Source organism: Electrona antarctica (assembly GCF_951216825.1).
Source record: "Electrona antarctica genome assembly, chromosome: 11".
Taxonomy (NCBI): Eukaryota; Metazoa; Chordata; class Actinopteri; order Myctophiformes; family Myctophidae; genus Electrona; species Electrona antarctica.
In genome coordinates, this window is record NC_136792.1 from 27,008,432 (window position 1) to 27,029,582 (window position 21,151).

The window sequence follows — 21,151 nt, forward strand, 5'->3', positions numbered from 1 at the left end:
ATGCTGTACCCCGCAGCGAGGGGGAAGGGGCGAGGCCAAATGTAGGCACTAACCCCTCCGTGTCACGCCTCCAACATCGACCCCGCCCACTCAGACGATCTGTGCAGAGCAGGTTTTGTGTAGGGCAGGCCATAGTATCTATGGGGCAGGCGGGGTCCTTGGGAGTTGGGGGTCCTCCTCAGTGGTCCCCTGCTAGGCTATTAAAAAAGAATATCTTGGCAAAATGGTCCCTACTCCCTGGCACTGAATAATTTCTAATGATTATTATTATTATTTGGCTGACCATAGCCATTGGCATAGCGGTCCAGGCGCATGCCACATACAGACACAGTATAGGTAGGCTCTGGCCTGACAGCGTGTCGCGTGTTCGAGTCCCGTTCTTGACCTTTGCTGCATGTCTCTCCCCTTCTCTCTCTCCCTCATTTCTGTCAATCTCCACTTGAAACTATCAATAAATAGCCTGGCTCCAGCCCTGAATCACTACCATTAAAAAGACATGTCCTGTTGAATAAAAAAGACCAGCCACATAATTAAGGGTCCTTCCTTGACGTGAAGAAATTGAGGGCCACTGATGAATATACCCCTATGACAAAATACCCCCATTCTGAAGCCAATAACAATTTTAGAATAATATTCATATACTTACTATCAGTACCAGCGCTCAATATGTATGGTACGGTCTACATCAGTCACGTGGCTGCTTAAATGCACTAATGCAGGCAATGATGGCAATCAATCGTCTCGCTCATGTACAATGTACATAGATCCGTTTCTTTGGTGTCTAAAATAGCTGTTTTGTTAAACTAGAGTTTGATTCAAGAGAGATTTCTGGATCTAGCTCACTGCTTCCTCTTCAAAGAACACAGTCATAAGCTACCGGCTGTCTTGTCTTCTAGTCTATAAAGTACCGGGCTCCCGGCTACTTCAAGTGTCATCATCACAACGCTGCACTTCGAATTGCTGGTTGACACAATAGGCATATAGAATATGTTTGTTCAACATTTAAGTTTCAACATTTCCTGTACGGTGTACCTTGTTTTGCAGACAAAATATCACCTACTTTGAGTGTCACTGGAATATTACGAATCGCGTTCATTTTCCACACATTAACACGTAGCCTACGTGTTTTGATGTTTTTACTTTTACTTAAAAAGCCCACTAATAAACTAAAATTTGAAAGACACAAAGCACTTCCAAAATACACCCACAAAGTACAGGCCCATGGCAGAAAAGTAGTATAAGCTACAGTAGATATATGGTATAAAATAAATAACATAAGAGAAACAAATGGATAATAAAACTGTAAAAAAAATACAAATGTATGGCAATACATGTTAAAATGCAAATTTGTAATGTTATTGCAAATGTGCAGAGAAGTCAAGATATTGCAGGAGCATGGCATTTGAGGTTTGGCGCCACCCCGTGATTACCACTGTTCCAATTACCTATTGACATTGATACACTTACTAGGAGACATGGCTGAAAGCCATGGATAAGTAAAAATGAATGAGAACACATCCTTTCACATTTTTTATTTGCAATTCAACAGATAAGTCTCTTTACGATTAAATTGATGCTGAAAGGTATAAAAACATAATTATGCAATTAGTTGTAAAACTTTAGATCCTCAGTGTAAAGAGATGCATGTCAAATGAATAGTGTAATGTGGGTAGCTGCAAAAACGTAAGACAAATATGGTGCATAGTGGCAATGGCAAAGATATCGTTTTGAATAGGTATGATTATGAACAAGTGTCCAGAAGAACCTGGGCCAGCCCGGGAGGCATACTATGGTCCGATGGAGCATTGGTTCGACATGCTTCCACACCTCGGACTAGCGCCTGCTCCCGTGCTTGTTGTTAGGTTATGTCCCATGTTCCCTCAGCACTATACTCATTTTGATGCTGGGCCAGAAGGCCCCAATGCTGAGGGTAGCCCTTTGAAAATAAGGCAAGCACATCTACGAAGGTGCCCTTGAACCTCCAGTAAGGTGGACCCCAAGCAAGTGCCAGCGCTGTCACTTTAGTAACGTCCAAGACACATGATAGTGTGGACATGTGCACACATGGTTAGTTTCAACATGGAGTTGACATGGTCCACATGATACCATAAAGGGTATCCTTTGCATCAACATGTGGATGCTCAAGTGGGGAAACTGTAATGTCTATAGCATGAGGAACATGGGCCTAAGCCCTAAGGAAAGACTCACTCGCTCTGAATGCATCTTTTAAACGAGACAGTTAACATGGAGATACAGAGGCGAGGCAGTGTTTATATGGAGAAGCAGGGACTTGCAGAGAAAATGAGAGGGGCTGAAATGTCCAAAAGGGCACATCACTCGTGCCACTGCCAGTGAAAATTGGTTTGACATTTCTAGCCAGAATTTGAGGAAGATCCAATTTGAAATGAACACTAGATTCATACAGTACTTGTCATGAAAAAAATTAGTCCACATACAATCCAGTAGAATTTATAGTTATCAAAGCAAAATTAGCAGTTGCAGTCAAGTCAAGTTCTCATGAAATGCAGTGAGCATAATGGAAACAATATAAACAAGACCAATAATATTGAGCACAGATTGGATCGATCAATCTAATTTACTGTACAAATACAAAACTCCAGGTACAGTTCTACAGAATGTACAATTTCACAGAATCTTCAGTTCCATAGATTTCATTTTAATTCTTAGTGAGTTTATGTCCGTCTAAAGTACAATGGGGGGCTGGAACTTCCAAGCTTTGAGAATGTTGGTTCTCACTGGTCATCTTAGTATCTGTAGTACGGGCTTCTTGATCGGGACCGGGACCTCCTGCAAACAAAGATAGACAGAGCTAAAGATGAAGAACAGACCACATGCAAACAAGACAGAACATGCATCACACATCATTTGAATGTGCTTACAATTAGTGAGACAAAAAAAACCAATCTGATAAATCAGAATCTCAGCGCCTTGAGATTAAAAGCAACTGAGGGACTAAATTATGTTTATGACTGAGATAAGAGTGAAATGTTTTTACTCATCATCGACAATATATCTGATTCATCTATAGATCTGTTATCCTAACGGCACTGAAGTTGTGGTCTCAATGAAGGCCTGGCTCCAATAGTCAAAGTGCGCCACTGGCGAAAACAAAATAATTCATTCAGTTTTATTGAGGCATTTGGCATTCTTGTGGCTTCTCACATACCTTCTGGATGAGCTGTAGTCTCGGCCTGAGGGGCAGAGGGCACAGAGTGATCATCAACACAATAGCGTGCTAAAATTTAAAAAGCCTTAATGTGTCAAAACTACAAATGAGACAAACAATTCCTGATATCATGACTCTGGCACATGACATGTAGGTTTTGCATATGTTGAATGCAGCATTAAGGTTTAGTTAACCAGACTGTTTAGTGTAACCAGATGAAACATTGGATCCATGTGGCTGCTGGTAGAACTACTTTCTCACCATATTTAGATGGAGAGGGTGAGTGACTCTGCCGTCCATATTGTCGCTCCCACTCATCTCTCTCTTTCTCACGCCGTTCACGCTCCCTGTTCACAGAGTGGTCAATTTGGACAATTGCAGTGAACGTACACAAAACATGAATGCATGGCGTACACATACAGAAACAAACTGTTGCATGCACGACACACAGGCTTACTTCATGCGGATCTTGCGTGCCATGGCTCGTAGTTCTCCCTCTCGCTCCTGTAAAACACGCACAGAAATTAGAAAACAGTGGACAAGTGAATAATCTTCTTATGCACATACTCTTGTCTTATTGTGTTATTTTACACCTACCTGTCGCTTGTTTTCCTGCAGCTGGACCTTCACTTGGGCTGCTTTCTTATCCGCCTTGGCTACAAACATCAACAATCACAAAAAATGTAAATATAGAGTATGGAAGTCTGACGTCAAAAACCACACCCCCTGGGTCACAGAAGTGTTTTTCTTATTAAAAATTCCATAATTTCTTTCACATTTTATTATAAATTGAGTCTGGCTATTTCACTCATACGGTTATGAAGCACAACTGATGGGGAAAGAAAGTATCAATTTATACAAAAAAGAAAATAAAGGGGCACCAAAAAAATCCAATATAATTCTCAGGCTGAAAAATGCCTAACTAGGACTAAATCTCCCATTACATGTGTGGTTGTCGCATATAATCTGCGTCACGTGTTTTGGATTTAACTTTCTGTAGGAGAGTAGCATTGTCAGTTGTTTCAAACAAACTAAATAACACACACTGATAAGTCATGAAATCTAAGGAATCCAGGAATGTTTTTGAAGAGTGATGTGCTTCAGTGGGGACAGTGCATGGTGTGTGATTTCCTAATGTAGTTTTTAAGGCTTTTTCCGGGTACCGCACATTAATTCAATTTTCTCCAAACACAGACGGTATCAAAATAAATATAAATGATACAGAGCTACCTCCCTAACAAAATCAGACTTATTTTTGTTACACAGTTCTTACAATGCGATAAGTCTGTGGGATTTTGAAGGAAACACTTCTGTGACCCTGGGGGCAGGGGTTTGACGTTGAAGACTTCAGTACAATTTCAAATGAACAATTCCAAATTTGTTTGATGTGTGTTCTAGGCTAGGGAACAGTTAGAGGGGGACTGATGGTTATAGTAGTATAGTCTTCTTGTACTGCAAAAACATGATAAAGTGTTGAGTGTGTGTAGCATGGTGGTATGGTATGTGCATGCCTGTCGACAGGGGGGAATGAAGGGTACAGTTGTCCCCACTGCCAGGACAGGGGGATCCCAGTGGAGGTGGGGTCCCCGACTCCCCACGGCTGGCTTGGTGCCTACCCGTTGGTATTGATTTTGAATGGGTATAATTGACTGGGAAGCAGTTAGGCTCAGGGACACCTTGACACATTGCTGGGGCCAGGAATCAAACCTGGGATCTTCTGCCTCCCAGGCATGCTCTGTCGATTCCGCTATGGCCGCCCACTTGTTATTAAAATGTATTATTTAAAGTCCACCACCCATAATTTCTGCCAGCAGGCCTGGGTATGTAGTATATGTGTGGGATTGTGGTAGGGTATGTGTCCTGGTGCAAGTGTGTACAGTACGTTCTAAAATAAGGTGCACATGTGCATGTCCTCGTTCCTCTCACTCACACTGCTTGTTGAGAGCCTTCTGCATACGTATCTTCAGCTTTTCCTGTGGGGTCATCTTGGGCTGTGGTTGACACAACTGTATTAGTACACACTCCTACAGCCAGACGCGTGTGCGTGCGTGTGTGTCACCACGGGTACAGTGCAGCTATACTATTCCCATCCTCCATATATACATTAACAGGTGGAAGATGTCAGTCACATATAGAAGATGACATGTACTTTTCGTAGTGTGCCATCTTTAGCTATGATTTGATCTGACTGAGGGAACAGTCAATGTATTCGTGTGTGTGTGCGTGCGTGTGTGTGTAGACATGCGCACAGGACTGAGGCAAACTCAGTGCCCGCAGACTTCATTTGCAGCTGCTGTGGGGCAGTTTAGAAGCAGGATAGGATCCAGTTACATGAACCTGGCATTTCCAATCTATACAGTGCATGTATGAACGCGGTCAGGGTCATTAAGGAAGGAAGACAGTGAGACGTTTTTGGAAGAAAAAATAAATCCAGGTCCAATGCATTCAGAAAGCTCAGAAAATGGCCAGTGGCACTTTGTCACTCACTGACACACCCAGGGCTTAGCTGCACACACCTGGCCAGACAGGAATCCAACTGCTCATGCAAGAGTAACTAAGTCCTAGCACTGTACATCTAGGCTTGAAAGACACATTCAGTTACACTCTACTTGCCCGTTTCATTCTACTTCCTCAAATGTATGTATACAAAGAAATGAATCAGTTCTTCAAAAATGTATGAGGCAGATTAAATGATTCCCAACCCTGGTGAATGAGCCAGAATGTGTTGTTCCACATAGAGAAGGCTCTGCTACTTGTTCAGACAAGCTCAGACACTATTGTCCATAGCACACCCCCTGACTTTCAACACAGGCTACAACAGGACAGAGTAGTTACAACCAAAGGAATACTGTACTTCAATATCATCTACCTATTTATTTGTAATACATTGTGATTTGCCCAGCATCAAAACTCTCTGTATCACCAAAGCTACAAATAAGTCACCAGATTATCCACCGTGTAATGGAACTGCACAGAAACAATAATCACACCCATGTGAAGTGAGGGCTGTTCTTATCGTACATCATCATCTCATTCCGGCCAATCACAATTTACGTCATGTCATCATGACGTAAAATAGACATTACATAAAATTCTCCATTCATTGTCAATTTAATGTTTGTGTAGGACAAAGTTTGTGGACGGACACTAAAAGCTGGATATAGCAGGGGAAAGCGCCCCTCAACTGCCACAGCAATGACCTAGAGAATTGCTCGAGAACTACACCTAACTACCTTCACTTACAAGCCATTCAAAATACAACCACTATTCCAGGGCAGATAGGATAGGTTGAAATATAGTCATAAAGGGAAGGAATAATGGTCATATGGGAAGCAATTAATACTATAGGTGCTAGCCATAATGTTACTGTGCACATTGCGTTAAAACTACAAAGATCAGGATACTGTAAGGTGAAATAAACCAGATTTGGAAGAAGCAGTGTAAACTTTGAATCTGTGAGACTACAAATATAAACAAAGACCTGTCAATCGCATGCACACGCACACGGGCGCAGACACAAGCAGAAGGGCGCAGACGCACGCACACAAAGTGAATGTATATGTAAGAGTAACATCCCTAAGAGTCGTCGATTAAGGTAGCATAACAGTCTGGGCATAATTAGTCAGTGTCGTTGGTCTAATTCACAGATTCTGCTCAACAAAAACAGAAGATGGGAGATAATGTGCTGACAATGTCAAAACAGATAACTCTGTCTTCCACACCCCAAAGACATTTGGTGAATTTCATTCTCTGTGGACATTTTTCAACAATGGCTGCTACAGTACATCCCAGTCTGTCTGGACAACCATGTCAGCCTGTCAGGGGTGAAGGAGAGAAACCCAGCTAAATCAAATTCTTACTGACTTTGGCAGGTCCCGTCTCTTTACCACCCGGAGTATCAGGCCTGGAGGAAGAGAGGGGAGAAATGGGAAGACATGTCTGTAAAGAAGGTCTCCAACCTACATTACAATGTTAGAAATGTTGTACTTAAATCCCAGTTTGTACAACATTAGTATTACAGGACATCTCAAATGTTCTTTGTTTTTCTTACATTTGACACTAGTTATCTCAGTGTACGATCCATATGGAATAAATAAAAACGATTTGAGGCAGTGCCAATAATAAGTTCAATTAGACATTACATGAGGAGACCTCATTTCTAATTTGAATACATTTATTAGCTAATCTTTAAGATTAGACATCAGAAACATTTCTAAAATGATGTAACAAGAACTGCTTTAATACTATTAACACCTTGATTGCCCGGGCCGGGGGTTATTTAATACATTAAATCAGAGTGCCCAGCGATTTATAGCAGCGGAGCACTTTTACCGACGGATGTGGCTGAAGCAGCTAAATGTAGCCAAAACACTCTAGAGGCTATCGACAACAGGAGGTATGATTAATTCTACCGCAACTAGCGACTGGACCGCGGTGGGCCGTCTAACACATAATCTTTGCTTAGAATTGGACGTAATGATTTAGATCAAGAGTTAACGTTTTAAGATTTTCGGTCTCGTCGGCAAAACAGGGGGGGGGGGGGGGGGACATTTTCGATGACGTCCCACTGTTGCGCAACATCGAATGTTGCGCAACAGACGCTCCCAGCCTGTGGAGCGATGCGATTGGTTTTGATATCAATAATCTCCGTCCTATTAATCAATCTCCGTCTAGGGCATCACACTGTACTAATCAATAGGACGGAGACCTCCGTCTGGGGCCCTTGAACTGTTAACAGGGCTTAAGTGTAGTTTAACATATTTGTGTGTATTAAATGTAGTTTAGCATATTTGTTTCAGCTTGAAGCTCTGGATCATCTACTCACTTTCTTAGCTTGTCAGAGAGGACAGGGGTCGAGGGCTGGGCTCCTCTGTGTGATGGAGATGGGCTGTGGTTAGCATGACTGGGGGACTGTGAAGGACTGGGGCTACCGCTGGCCCCACGCCGATGACCTCCAGAGCTCCGCCCATCCTTCCTAGAACTGCCCCCCTGCCGTGAGTGAGAACGAGACCTGATGGAAGAACAGGATTTAGGCTCATTGCATTGTGTGCTACAAAATACTGTTGCACTGTTACAGTGCTACAACAAATTAACCAGTCTCACCTTGTTCGTCTGCGTGCAACGTGGCGCCTCCTGTCCCTGTCTCTCTCTCGGTCATTTGAACGAGATCGCGTCCGGTCGTGTCTTCGCCAAGATCCGCCTGCTCCACTGCGGGAGCGAGAGTTGGATCGCCGCCTCGACCGGGAGCGGGTACGAGAACGCCGCCCATCTCTCCCTCCCCGTCCCCGGCGGGCACGCCGAGAGCGGGAGGACGAGCGGGAGGAAGAACGAGATGAGGAGGAAGAGGAGGGCGAGCGGCTGGAGGAGGACCTTCGTCTCCTGTACAGACAGAGAGAAAGACAGAACGTTAGGAACACAATTACAGTGCACTGGCCTAGCTCGAGAATGCTAACAGTGCATTTATTAGTCAGCTAATTTGCTGTACGCTACTTTGAGTAGTGGAGAGGCTTACTCACAGGCCCATATGATCTCATGGTTGGACATGGGCAATAACTATGTGCATCAAAGCATTCAAATATAAAAACACAAGATTTTCTCCAACAATCAAAATGAACTACGAGATTTCCTTCTTAAACAGGGACATCATGCCGATATTGATATTCGACGATACACTACTAAAGAAATAAACAAAAAATAATTCTCTGCTTCAAAAGTGACAAAAATTAAATAAAAAGAAGTCAATCAAATTTCTTTCTGGTCCAAACACCTGCAGTCATGTCAACGGACAATAATATAACTGTTCAGGAAAAAGAAAAAAACAAAAAAAACAATGAGAAGTCAGGAAGGGGAAAGTTACCGACCGGGAGCCCCTGCTATGACCTGCGGGGTGCTGCGAGTTGGTGGGGCCGAGGCCAGAGAGCGGAGCGGCGGCTTGAGTGGCTGCAGCAGCCTCATCATCGCTGCCGCCAAAGCTAGTGATGAAGGTGATCTTCTCTGGACCCGGAGTACGAGACCGGGATCGGGATTCAGAACTGGACTCCGACTCTGGCCTGATAAAAAATGAAAATATAATAAAGAACAACCATGTTAGTGATGGGGCAGATGCAGGGTCATGACATTTTAACGCCATTATCAAAATGAAACCAAACTAAGTGGAAATTGAAGGTTTTTAAAAACTCACCCTTTGTAGGTGTCATATGTTGGGCTGTCTCTCCTAGCATAGCTGTAATTCAGGACGGAAAGCAGAGAGGATAGGTATATCATTATAGTGTTGTCGGATCATCTTGGATGGATTCACAAAACGAGAAATATACTCTATGATAGCATAAAATTACCTGGGTGGACTGATCTGTCTACCCTTCAGTCTCTTCTCCCTGAACTCCCTCCTCTGTCTTCGAGAGCGGCGACCCTGAGATAATCAAACATGTTATGTTAGCAATGGTGCCAACCAACACAATCAAAGAAAAGCACACAAAGTGTACACACACACACACACACACGTATCTTACAGAATACATGGCCTTCTCTGCCTCTAGAGCCTTGGCATGTTTGATGGCTTCCACTTCCTCCTTGTCTTTCCTCAACATCCTGATAAACGGGAAAGTTAATAATATTAAGTTACTGTTAAATGTTGATTATACTAATGACATTTATACTATTGACATTTCATGATTATGGCACCTCTGAATCATGTCGGTATTTAAATCACCCTGTTGGGCTTTATTTATCAACAATGAATGGCTGGGCGACAAGTAAGGTGGCTACTAAACTGCTAGCCTGGGTTAGCGTTTGTTATGTAACAAATACTTCCTTCACAGCGTTATAGGAATTCAACATAATCTTTTCACAATCCACATAACACAATAACTGTGCTTAATTGTATCTTTAGCCTTTGCCTTTGAAAAGGAAGGAACAAGCCGGGGACAAACAATGGTAGAAATCTTACCTGACAAAATCTCCCTCAGACATTCCATATGGGGTTGCAATTTTGTTCAGATCCAAGACCTGTTCTTGGTTCAGTTCATCCACATCCACCTCCACATCTAGACAGACAAATCATAGTAACACACATCCATTTCAATGCACATGTCTGGGGCTACCGCTGGCCTCACGCCAATGACCTCCAGAGCTCTGCCTATCCCTCCTAGAACTGGCCCCCTGCTGTGAGTGAGAACGAGACCTGATGGAAGAACAGGATTTAGGCTCATTGCATTGTGTGCTACAAAATACTGTTGCACTGTTACAGTGCTACAACTGCTCCTGTCCCTGCCTCATGTGAGGACCCAAGGGAGTTCAGTGCCAAGTAATAAATCAAGTCAGATTATGATTAGTGGTCAATTAGATGAGTTTTCGGTCCAGGACGAAAATCCACAAATCTCTATTGGTCTGTCAATGGATTTGTCTGTGTCCCAATTATGCCTGGAGTAATCAATATGACATTGTAGTACTGATGTCTGACTGACTTCCAAAGACTGTGATAATGGATACTGCACCAAGTACTCTGGCAATGGGAACAAGTAATGCATAATGCAGTGTTCACACAAGGCAGATGCAAAGATCACAGGATATGTCGCTTTGTATATCTGTTGCCATGTATATCTGCCCGTCACGTGTGACCGCATCATAACCGAAGGGGAATGCGTTCCAAAAGCATGACATCACAGACTAACCTCCTAACGTTCCCATCGGTTAGTGCAGGGGTAGCGGTCCTGTATACCACTGGAGACCAGTCACCAGGGGTTTGAAGCAACCATAGTGCCGGGCGGGGAGGGCAATCCCTGTCATTGCACTAGTGATGAATACAACAGGTTGGCCACCTATTCAGTGGGGGTGTGATCCTCCATATGAGTTAGATCCTCCCAGTGAAAAGAAGCGACTGTCAACTTCATGAGTACCAGAGAGGGCATGTGCTTGTTTACACCCTCCCTAACAAACCAACCAGTAGTGTTCAGCAGCGACATGGGGAGGGGAAGATGTTTTTTTAAATGTAGCATGTTTCTCTTTTTTCCCCCCCAGAAACCGTTATCAAAATCACTTTGATTGCTCATCACTGCACCTCCCCCGAGTCATTTGGGACACACACACCAAGTTTGAGGCTGTTCGGCTAGACAGCGCCCAAGTTATGGACAGGCAAACACACACAGGTTCCGTGAATAATAGATTAAAATGCAACAGTAGTGGTCAAATTTGATCAGTGGCGGGGCGCTCCTGAGGGTTCAGTACGTAGTTCAGACTAGTCATTGGTCCGACAAACGACAACCCACCTCAAACCCTAACCTAACCATAACCGCAAGCACGGGAGCAGCGCATGTCCGACATGCGGACGCATGTCGGGCTAATGCTCCGGCGGAATTACATGCGGTCCCCACTCCTGAATGCATATAGGGGTTCGGGAAACTGTCAGTGTCGAATAAAATATTTATTTGATACCATTACATAAGCCTCAAGACGCATTATAATGATGCATAATAATCCAAATTATTTTAATTTCCAAATGCTAATTTGGACAGCAGCAGCCTTTAGTAGATAGAATACTATATATTTTGTGTTCTTTCTGCATGACCCATTAGATTAGAGGTCATATCATTTATAAATGCATTTTATTTTAAATACATCTGTGCAACGCTGTTTTGGACGTATGAAAAATATATACAAGATAAAACATTAACAAACCGATATCTGGGATGCCTTCATCCTCTTCCGATTCACTGTTCTCAGAGTTTTCCTCTTCTTTATCCGACCCGGGTTCAGGTTCCGTCACAGTGCTGTCCTCATAGGTGTACCCGATGGTGGCCTTCTTTTCAGACAGTCTGTAACATTAGATGCGAGACAATTAGCTATACCTCACACAAGTGGTTAAACAGATCAAGGAACCTATGGTTAAATGCGTAGAGAGGCCATCGAGGGCCACTTGGTACTCACTTTTTTTTCTCATCTTCATTTGGTCTTGGCAGGCCACCATAGAGCTCATCGAAGTAGATCTGGTACAAACACTGCTCCTCAGAGACTGCAAGGGGACAGTGGGGAGTTAAAGACCATAGCACAACAGCAGATGGGTAGTACCAAAGACAGGCTAGCATAGCAACAAGAGGAACATACAACTCTCAGAATGTTGAGCCATGAACCTAAAAGCCTCTTTGTGTTGCTGGCGTATTGCAGGCATTCTGTTTTCGCTAAACTTAATTAGGCTAAAAATACTAAGACTTTACCGCCTTTGTCCCTTGTGATGCAGGAGTTACTGAATAAATACTCACTGTTGGCAAAGTCATTCTGAACTAAACCTCTGTAGCGTTCATAGTTGCATTTCCTCTCCTCTGACTCCTGCTCTGGGGAACTACATAAAACAAAGATCATAATCAAGGATTGACATTTTAAATGTTGCTGCATCCTCAATTCTCTGAGTCTAGGTGCTGCTGAAGATGTGAGTGCGTTTAAGTCCTACTTACACGTTGCTCAGAAGTGGAGGTGTGTAGGTGGGGATGTAGTCCAGATGAGCCCGTACGTCAAATCTGTCAATCATATTGTTGGCATCTCCTTGCCATGGCATCCTTACAATAAACAGGCAGGAACTGATCAGTAAAGATGACACCATTCCTGAATAATATGTTGTGCATTTAGAAGGAAGCATGTGATCTTATCATCTTACATGTTGATGGGACTCTCTGCAGCCATCGCTACAGCCGGATCCAGACTGATTTTGTAGGCCCGGCCATGAACCTGTAGAAACTGTGCTGGATCTTTTTTCTGAGCAATGGCAGAGAACGTAGATAATATGAGCACCCAGTGGATGAAAACAAATATGATAACAGACAGCCCCGAGATGGGCAGACTACAGGTAAAAAAATGTGTGACAACACAGAATTAACAGCATGTCTCTTACTATCTTCTCGTAGTATTCCCTCCGGCGTTCCCCGCGGCGTTTGTAGTCTACCATCATGCCACGGAGCTTGCGCTCGTGTTTGCGGGCCTCCTGCCACATGACGGCTCCGCTGGGGGTTGGGGCGCGGCGGGGCACGGCTGCTGTGGACGACAAGAGGATGGGGAAAAACAAGTATGGGAGGGAGGGAGGGAGAGGGGAGGGGGAGGGAGAGGAGAGAGGGGGAGGGACAGGAGAGAGGAGAGAGGAGGAAATTGGAGAGACATGGGGATACAGGGGTTGAAACAGGTTGTTTACAGGATGGACACCATCCCAGGTGATTCACCTTTATCCTGTGTCTGCATTTTGATGCTGCCAAGCACAATACATTCATGTTTAGTTTAAAAGGTACTTGTCTTGTTGTCAGTGCAAAGAATAAGAAATCTCGTGTTAAATTACATTTTTGTTAAGACAGATCAAGTTGCAATTTGGACGTCCCCACTCTTCACATTGTAATACAGACTTAGCCCCTCTCGGAACCCTCGTAAAAGGTTTCTGACATTTGGATGTTACATGTCAGAAACCTTTTACGAGGGTTCCAAGAGGGGCTAATACAGACTATGACTATGCCGAACCTATAGCCGCTGACATACAGACACGAACCCGTTTCATTCATTCAAAAAGTGAAATACTTTTTGATTGCTAGTTTCAGTTAGCAGACAACATAGCTTGAGCAAGCAGCATGCATCATTCTTCTGCTGGCGTTATTCACGCTTTCTATCGGTGCATTATAACGTCCATCCGTTGAAAATCGATACATCATTAAGTTGCATAATTTGCATCTCCTTGCCATTACCAACAAAAGCGCTGAACTAGTAGTGTTTTCATAGTTAGCCTTAGCAGCTAAGCTAATGTTCGTTAGGGCCTTAACACATGCAGGGCCCCAGGTAGTCGGTCGCACGAAGCTGTAGGGTTTTTAACACGTGCAAAGTACGCAATACACCTAAACCGCGTGATGTGTACGGTTGTTTGGTTTCTGCATTCGGATGTGTACCTGTTTAGTGTAGACCACCAACACAAACTTGGGTTATTCCGCTGATTCAAAGCGATGGCAGCCAGCAGACATTTACACCACACCTCCCTTCCAGTCGGGTTGTTGTCTGTAGTGAGAGTGTAGTAGACAGCTGGGGGCGCTAGCATACAGCAATATATTGGGCTACATACGGTCGTTGGGGTGCGAATAAATTCACTGCCTAGTGCCTACACACCCTTTGTAATACTAATAATATAACTAGCTCTAGGCTTCTAGCCTATTTTTCAACATTTATTTATGTAGAATACAGAATACGCTCAAGAAATATATCAAAAATCAATATCAGTACTAAAATCATAGGCCTACGTTAAATTCCCCCACCCAGGATGGTTTCATCCTTTAGCACAGTGGTTCCCAAAGTGGGGTCCGGGGACCCCCAAGGGGTCCTTGAGGGAGTTCCAGGGGATCCCCAGCTGATAGTTTGGAACCAAATGGACCCTTATGAGTCTGATTTGGTCCAATTTGTACACTCTCAGAGTTAAATTAACTTTGATTTTACAATATACATTGGGGGTCCCAGAGATAGAAATGGGGGACCGACCGTAGCTTAATTCAGGTCAAACTGGGGGTCCTTGAAATGAAAATGGTTGAAAATCACTGCTAGAACTGTGAAACTCATTCTCTTATGGGGGGTCCTTGTTGGCATATATTTTCAAATGGGGGTCCGTGGGCTAATGAGTGACAATTTGGGGGTCCTTGACATGAAAAACCACTGCTTTAGCAGACCGTGCCTGACTGTCCCTCCTTTTATTACTCTATGGACTGTCCCAGGACTGTCCATGCAAACTGTTACATTAATAAAATAATACCTTATCTGTTACGACATTAAACGGCCAAAAGATGGCGCTCTTGTGCCCTTGTAACGTGGGTTCACGTTTCAACTCTAGTCCTGGTCCTCAACCTCTGCACGTGTACAGTACACACAGTGACACATATTTATATAAATAAATTGGATAGCTCTTCGCCTTAATCTCAGTCCTTAGACCAAATACCTTTTGAATATTGATTCTGATTAATTTAATTTGGCAACTGCCTTCTACATTACATTTTGCCCTTCGTCACCGCGGCTGACTTTCTGGAACTCTACCAGTATGCATCACAGAAATTAAGGGTAAAGAGCATTTTAAGAAAATACTGAAGGATTTTCTTATACATATGGCGAAATTGTAATTCTGTTTGTCAATATACCAGTTAATGTAATCTAGAGTGAATGCACTAACCGTATTTGTTTTGCTGTAATGTACTTTTTTTCTTTTGTGATATCTGTAATGTTGTTTTTATTTCCATTTTTTTGCCAGGTGTAACAGCTAATGGGGATCCTAAATAAACTAAACTAAACAGCTGTAATGTCTCCTGACTCCTATCGTGAGATTTCAGGAGAGAAACCGTTATGGGTCCTTTTCAACAGCTGCTGTTGATCTACTATCTTTGACTTAAAATGCCCAGAGTCAGAAACAAAATCCACACTGTGAGTCTAACCTTGACTACAATCATCATAATCAAGGCTGAAGGGGGTAAACCTATGCAAAACTCAGAGAGCTTTAATTTTGATATAGAACTCAACATGAGCTTAAAATGTTATGATTGATTAATGAGCGACAACAAATCCGTTAGAATGAAGAACTATGACCCCTCTGCTGGATGCAAACTTTCTAATGGGTGTGCTGGGGTCCTACATCCTGAGGCGCACAGCAGGTGTACCGAAGGTCCTATACATACAATAATGTGTGTGTGTGTGTGTGTGTGTGTGTGTGTGTGTGTGTGTGTGTGTGTGTGTGTGTGTGTGTGTGTGCGCGCGCGTGTGCGTGCGTGTGCGTGTGTGTGTGTGTTTCTCTGTTTCCTACATTTCCTCCTGACCAGGGTGGGAACGGGAAGCCCCAGTTCATTTCCAGCCTGTCGCCTGTCTGAACAGGCCAAAGGTCACATACGTCATATCCATTCTCCCGTTAACTCTCACTTGCCGTGACCTCTCACTCACTTTCTATTGCACTCACTCACAAGCTCCCTTTGTTTTGCATGCCATTTATCATTTTGTTGTGAATCTAACCTTTTAACATCACCCGACATGCACAGATACACAAATGGTTTTACAGGCTAATTCCTTAAGACTCAAAGCAGACTGCCTCATAAACAATCTTTCTTTAGGGATGTCAGGGTCAGCGGGTGTTTTTCCACCCCCCCCCCTTTCTAGTGTGTGTGTGTGTGTGTGTGTGTGTGGGGGGGGGGTTATGGGTGCAAGAGATCTTGAGCATACAGTGACCCACTGACCCAGTCATAGTGCCTGAAGCCCGATTACTTTGTTGTGTGGCAGTGTTGCAAGCTGAAAATAGCCGATCTACAAGCTCACACCGCTCCGCTCACAGAGAATACATTAAGCATAAGAGCCACATGGACCATGATAGAATATCCTCCCTCTGGCCTCTCATAATGAGAGCACCATGATCTTGTCATAGAAATCAAAAAGCACACACAGATTAAGTTGGTAAATGCACTTTTATTACAATCAGCAGCTGCTGGCAGTTCCAAATGTAAAGAGGGGTAGAACAATGGAGCAAAGTAAAACAGCAACATTCTCAGACCAAACCACAGTACAAAACGGCATTATCAATATGTACAATATATTTATATACAACAAAGCTATTTTACAAAGGTATGGAAAAAAAATCATACAACTTTGACAACTGTAGTGTTACAGAACCAGCACAGGCAACAGTGTAGGCTATATTTAAAATCATTTCTCCACAATAAGTGTAATCTCTTTGTATGCTTTCTTTTAACAAGTAAATAGTTTGAACCTTATTTGTCCTTTTTCCAAGGACACTATGAAATCCATGGATTCAGTCAAAACTGGATTTCTCCTTCTTCTGTACCCACACATCCACGCACGCACGCACGCACGCACGCACGCACGCACGCACGCACGCACGCACGCACGCACGCACGCACGCACGCACGCACGCACGCACGCACACACACACACACACACACACACACACACACACAACTTGGTCACATATACTACGTTTACACATGTAGCCTACTGTATACGCTCAGACAGAGGGACAGGTAAAGGGCCATCCACACCAACCAAGATATAGTTTTAAAATCATTCTAACTCAAGTGGATGGCAGAGTTCACACCACAACTATAATGACGACACAAGTGAACAATATAGTTAATGTTATAGTGCTTGGTGTGGACAGCCCTTAAGTGTTAAATAAGTCATCCGAGTAGGAGTTGGAAGAAACAACTTCCAGCTGTTATGGGTCAGGGACTCTTAGGAAATGGACTTGGAGGCTCATTGGTGATTCTCTGAGTCTAGGACTCAACAGAACTGAAGAACTCCGAACATCTCATACACACAGTGGTACAACTCAAGGCAAGTATTTTCTTTTTAAATACATTAATTGTACAAGGGACACACTGAGCCTTATAGTCAAAATTAACTGCTCGCTGCTAATTTACAGCTGTCAATTTCAGTCCATGAAATAGGCCCAATGATGGTGACGCATTTAATACGTTCAGCCCTACTGCTTAGCATCCTTAGTTATAACCATCAGGGGTCTTCCGATGGCCATCTGAGCTCATGAAGATCACAGGGTCAATCCCAGAAGGAGTCAGAGCAGGATTAGCATCATCCCTCCCATCAGGAGGTGATGCAGTAATGACACAACACCATGGGCTGGGGTAAGGGCCCAGTGAACAAGATCACAAAGGATGTAGAATAAAATAAAAAATAAAATATGGACATCTTCCCAGAATTCACAGAGTTCAATGTTCAAAAGATCAGAGCTCCAGTTCCTGGTTGTCCACATAATGGAATCGGTTCAGCTTCTCCCTTTCGAGGTTTGAGATGTCAAGTTTTGGGGCATGAGCTGGTTTTAATGCCGGGGAGGGGTGCGAAGGTGCCGGGGAAGGCGGCAAGGTGAGTTCTATCTCCTCATAGCAACGTGAGGCGGGCGCTGGGGTGTTAGTGTGTGGAGTGACAGGAGGCAGGATGGGCACTGCACGGTCCACATTTCTGATGAGGGTGACAAACTCCCTCTGGTTGTTGATGCCCTCTTCCCGAGGACCGCCTTGTTTCTTTTTGCGTCTCCGATGGAGGCTGGAGAGGATGAAGGCGCAGGCTGCACAGCCACACACTGTTACTAATGCTGACACCCCCACCAACACCATGTAAAAGCTGATTCCTCCACGCGTTATGTCTGATATGGCACCTGGAGGGAATCATTCATGCAGGGGTTAGAAGAGTAATCATTCAGAGGTGAAAAGAGTAAAATAACACGCAAAAATGCACACACTCACCTGGACAGTGTGGTCCAATGCAGGTGTCCTTGAGGCCAATGCACTCCTTACCATAGTAACCCTCAGGGCAGGCACATACATACCTGCCCTCTGTGGTATGACAGGGAATCCCCTGGTGGCAAGGGTTGGGATTGCACAGATCCAACACTATCTGGAATAAGGGAACATGGAAACAATCAGAACCGTTTGAGTGGCTGCCAATGAGCATGAGTATTTTGCCTAGTAGAGTAAAATTCGATGGAATACACCAACCTCACAAAACCTTCCTGAGTATCCTACTGGACAGCTGCAGGTGGCAGTTTGTCCATCCTGCTCAACACATTGTCCTCCATGCAGGCAGGGGGAGCTGTCACAAGGACTGCGGCCAGTCTGGCAGTATTTCCCAGAGAAACCAAGCATGCATAGACATCTAGATCCTGAATCCAAGTCCTAAGTGGGATAACATAAATTGTTAAGTAACAATATGACAAGGTGACAAGTGAACAAAGTTTAATAGATAGTACAATAGATCATGATAAGTGTGATGATGATGGTGATGATAAGAAGGCAAACCCTCAATTGGTCAACTGAAAAAAGAAAGAAAAAAAAGAACACATCCGGAGAGGAAAAAATGAATGACGGACTCGTTCTTGAAGAGGGGCTCAACAGCGTGGCCTTTAACAGAGGTTGATTTTATTATTTGGTCTTGAAGTGTTTCTCATTGCTTCTATATTTATGTATTTTTTTGTTATCAATTGTTTTTATTCATATCACAGAAACAATACAATGCATTGCATGCATAAAAAAATAAACAAAAAACATGGGGCGCTTTGGCATGGGGGGTCAGATCAACATATGGAATGAATTCTGTACTGGCCAACGTGGCCATATATGGAGCGTGTTTTGAGTGTACAGGGTTTGATGAGGTCAGATCAACATATGGAATGTCTGAACAGGTCAGCTCCATATATGGAGATCTAAGTGTGGCAGTGAGGGCAGAGTCTTGAGTGTACATGGTTTGATGAGGGCCCAGGTAGGGCCGGGCCTTAATTTTCGGGCCTGTTGAGAACTCTAGTTTTCGCCGACTGCGGTAATAACTTTGGGGCAGGCCCGTCTAGAGTTTAAATGGACAGGTATCAATCAAAAGGGAGACATCGAAGAGGAAGGATCAAGGATGGATGGATTGGGAAGGATCAACATATGGAATGTCAGAACAGGTATATATCTCCATATATGGAGATCTAAAGGTTTGAGGTTTGAGGTCAAATGTAGAGTTTCTGGCAGGGATCTCCATATATGGGCATTCCCATATATAGGCTTAATATTGATGACATCAGGGTCATCCCTGATGATATCACGTGATGTCAAGTGATGTCACATGGTCATGCCTGGGGTGACTAACTAACTAAATAACTAACTAACTAACTGACTGACTGACTGACGGGAAATGGACGTTTTCATAGTAAATGTGACCTGTGGTCGCAACAAGCCCCTTTCAAAAATGTTAAACTAGTATGCACCTCAGGGTTCAACAAACGCATCCTACTCGGTAGCCATCTTCCCGGAACTCCTGGTTCTATGTTACTGCCGCCGAATTAGTTACATTTTTGGCAATAACAGACTGTATCACATGAGTGACTGACTATCATAAACGATACAGAGCCACCTCCCAGACAATATCGCAGGGATAGTTTGTTTATTTTTGGACCACAATTCTGAGACAATTTTAAGATGACCCAATGTTATTCTCCATAGAGAAATTACTTCTGCCACCCAGGGGATGAGAGAGTGACGTCAGGACTTTGGTACTCTATTGAATTTCACCGTCTGTCCACTGTAGTGCTGACATTACTTCTATAAAACAAACTTATGTTGCACTATTGTTGTCTCCACCAGGCCGAAGGCATGGGGAGAGTATGTTTTGCACTCCATCCGTGTGTCCGTCTGTCCGTCCGTCTGTGTTTTTTTCTTTCTTTTGCTCTCGTTTTCACTCTTGTTTATTTAGCTCAGCACGCTGTAAGGTTGTAAATTAAAACACTTGCGCTCTGTAATGACGTCACGTCAGCAGTGCTTGGGTCGCGCTGCCTGCAAGTGACGTTTTGGACAGTTTGATATGTGAATTGGGTCACATCATCAGGTTGTACTTGCATTCAGACTGAGACGGATCTCCTAAAATCAGATTTGAAACCACCTCTGAATGTGACTCAAGTCACATATTTGTAAAAATCTGATTCCAATCTTGATGTGGCACTGATCTGATTCAGGCTAGATTTGGCTGCCAGTGTAAATGGAGCCTTAGAGACAAACATTACAAAAGATAAGGGATGTAAGTCATGTGAGAAGTAGATGATCAGGACCCTCACCTCACACCGTCCTCCATTCAGACACAGGCCCTGGCAGCTGCTGTTCCCTGGAGTCCAGAGAGAAAAATTTAATATTTTTAAATAATTCATCAATAACTAACATCTGGTACTGTATACAATATTATTAATAAGTATACCTATTTATTAAGATAATATATTCCAGTGTGATATACAATACGGAGATACAAGGATGACCATAGCTTGTTGAGAAAAAGTAAAATTTTGCTTCAATATACAGCACACATAAGAAATGTTGGTCGAAAGCAGCACTTCCCATAAGGCCATGAACAATGTCAGCACCTTCTGTGATACGTGTGTATTATGATTGATGGGTTTAGTTAACCTTACAAAATTGCACTTGGGCTTTC

General features: G+C 43.5%; 2 protein-coding genes across 4 annotated transcripts in view; both read right to left on the minus strand.

The window, feature by feature from the left end:
• Nucleotides 1-2,453: 2,453 nt before the first annotated feature.
• Nucleotides 2,454-14,465, minus strand: clasrp (CLK4-associating serine/arginine rich protein). 2 transcript variants are annotated; one of them, XM_079514990.1, is made up of 21 exons: nt 14,098-14,462; nt 13,068-13,207; nt 12,834-12,931; nt 12,634-12,735; nt 12,442-12,521; nt 12,110-12,194; nt 11,861-11,997; nt 10,134-10,230; nt 9,697-9,775; nt 9,523-9,596; nt 9,369-9,410; nt 9,049-9,237; nt 8,291-8,566; nt 8,013-8,198; nt 7,052-7,091; nt 5,118-5,178; nt 3,785-3,843; nt 3,645-3,691; nt 3,449-3,534; nt 3,188-3,212; nt 2,454-2,808 (listed from the first exon to the last, which is right to left on the minus strand). In XM_079514990.1, exons 2-21 carry the CDS (start codon nt 13,164-13,166, stop codon nt 2,766-2,768), a joined length of 1,905 nt encoding a protein of 634 aa, XP_079371116.1. In that variant the 5' UTR covers nt 13,167-13,207; nt 14,098-14,462; the 3' UTR covers nt 2,454-2,765. The 2 variants fall into 2 exon arrangements, 1 of the variants encoding a protein (XP_079371116.1); XR_013791178.1 differs by lacking the exons at nt 2,454-2,808; nt 3,188-3,212 and having other exon boundaries at nt 7,048-7,091; nt 14,098-14,465.
• Nucleotides 14,466-16,616: 2,151 nt separating this feature from the next.
• LOC306932692 (uncharacterized protein) overlaps nt 16,617-21,151 on the minus strand; it is a 51,515-nt gene continuing 46,980 nt past the window's right edge. For both annotated transcript variants that reach the window (XM_079514588.1, XM_079514587.1), the window contains 4 exons: nt 20,784-20,830; nt 18,694-18,870; nt 18,442-18,592; nt 16,617-18,353 (listed from right to left, as the gene is read on the minus strand). In XM_079514588.1, coding sequence (XP_079370714.1) covers nt 17,923-18,353; nt 18,442-18,592; nt 18,694-18,870; nt 20,784-20,830 — 806 coding nt within the window. In that variant the 3' untranslated portion in view covers nt 16,617-17,922. The remainder of the gene's footprint in view (nt 18,354-18,441; nt 18,593-18,693; nt 18,871-20,783; nt 20,831-21,151) is intronic.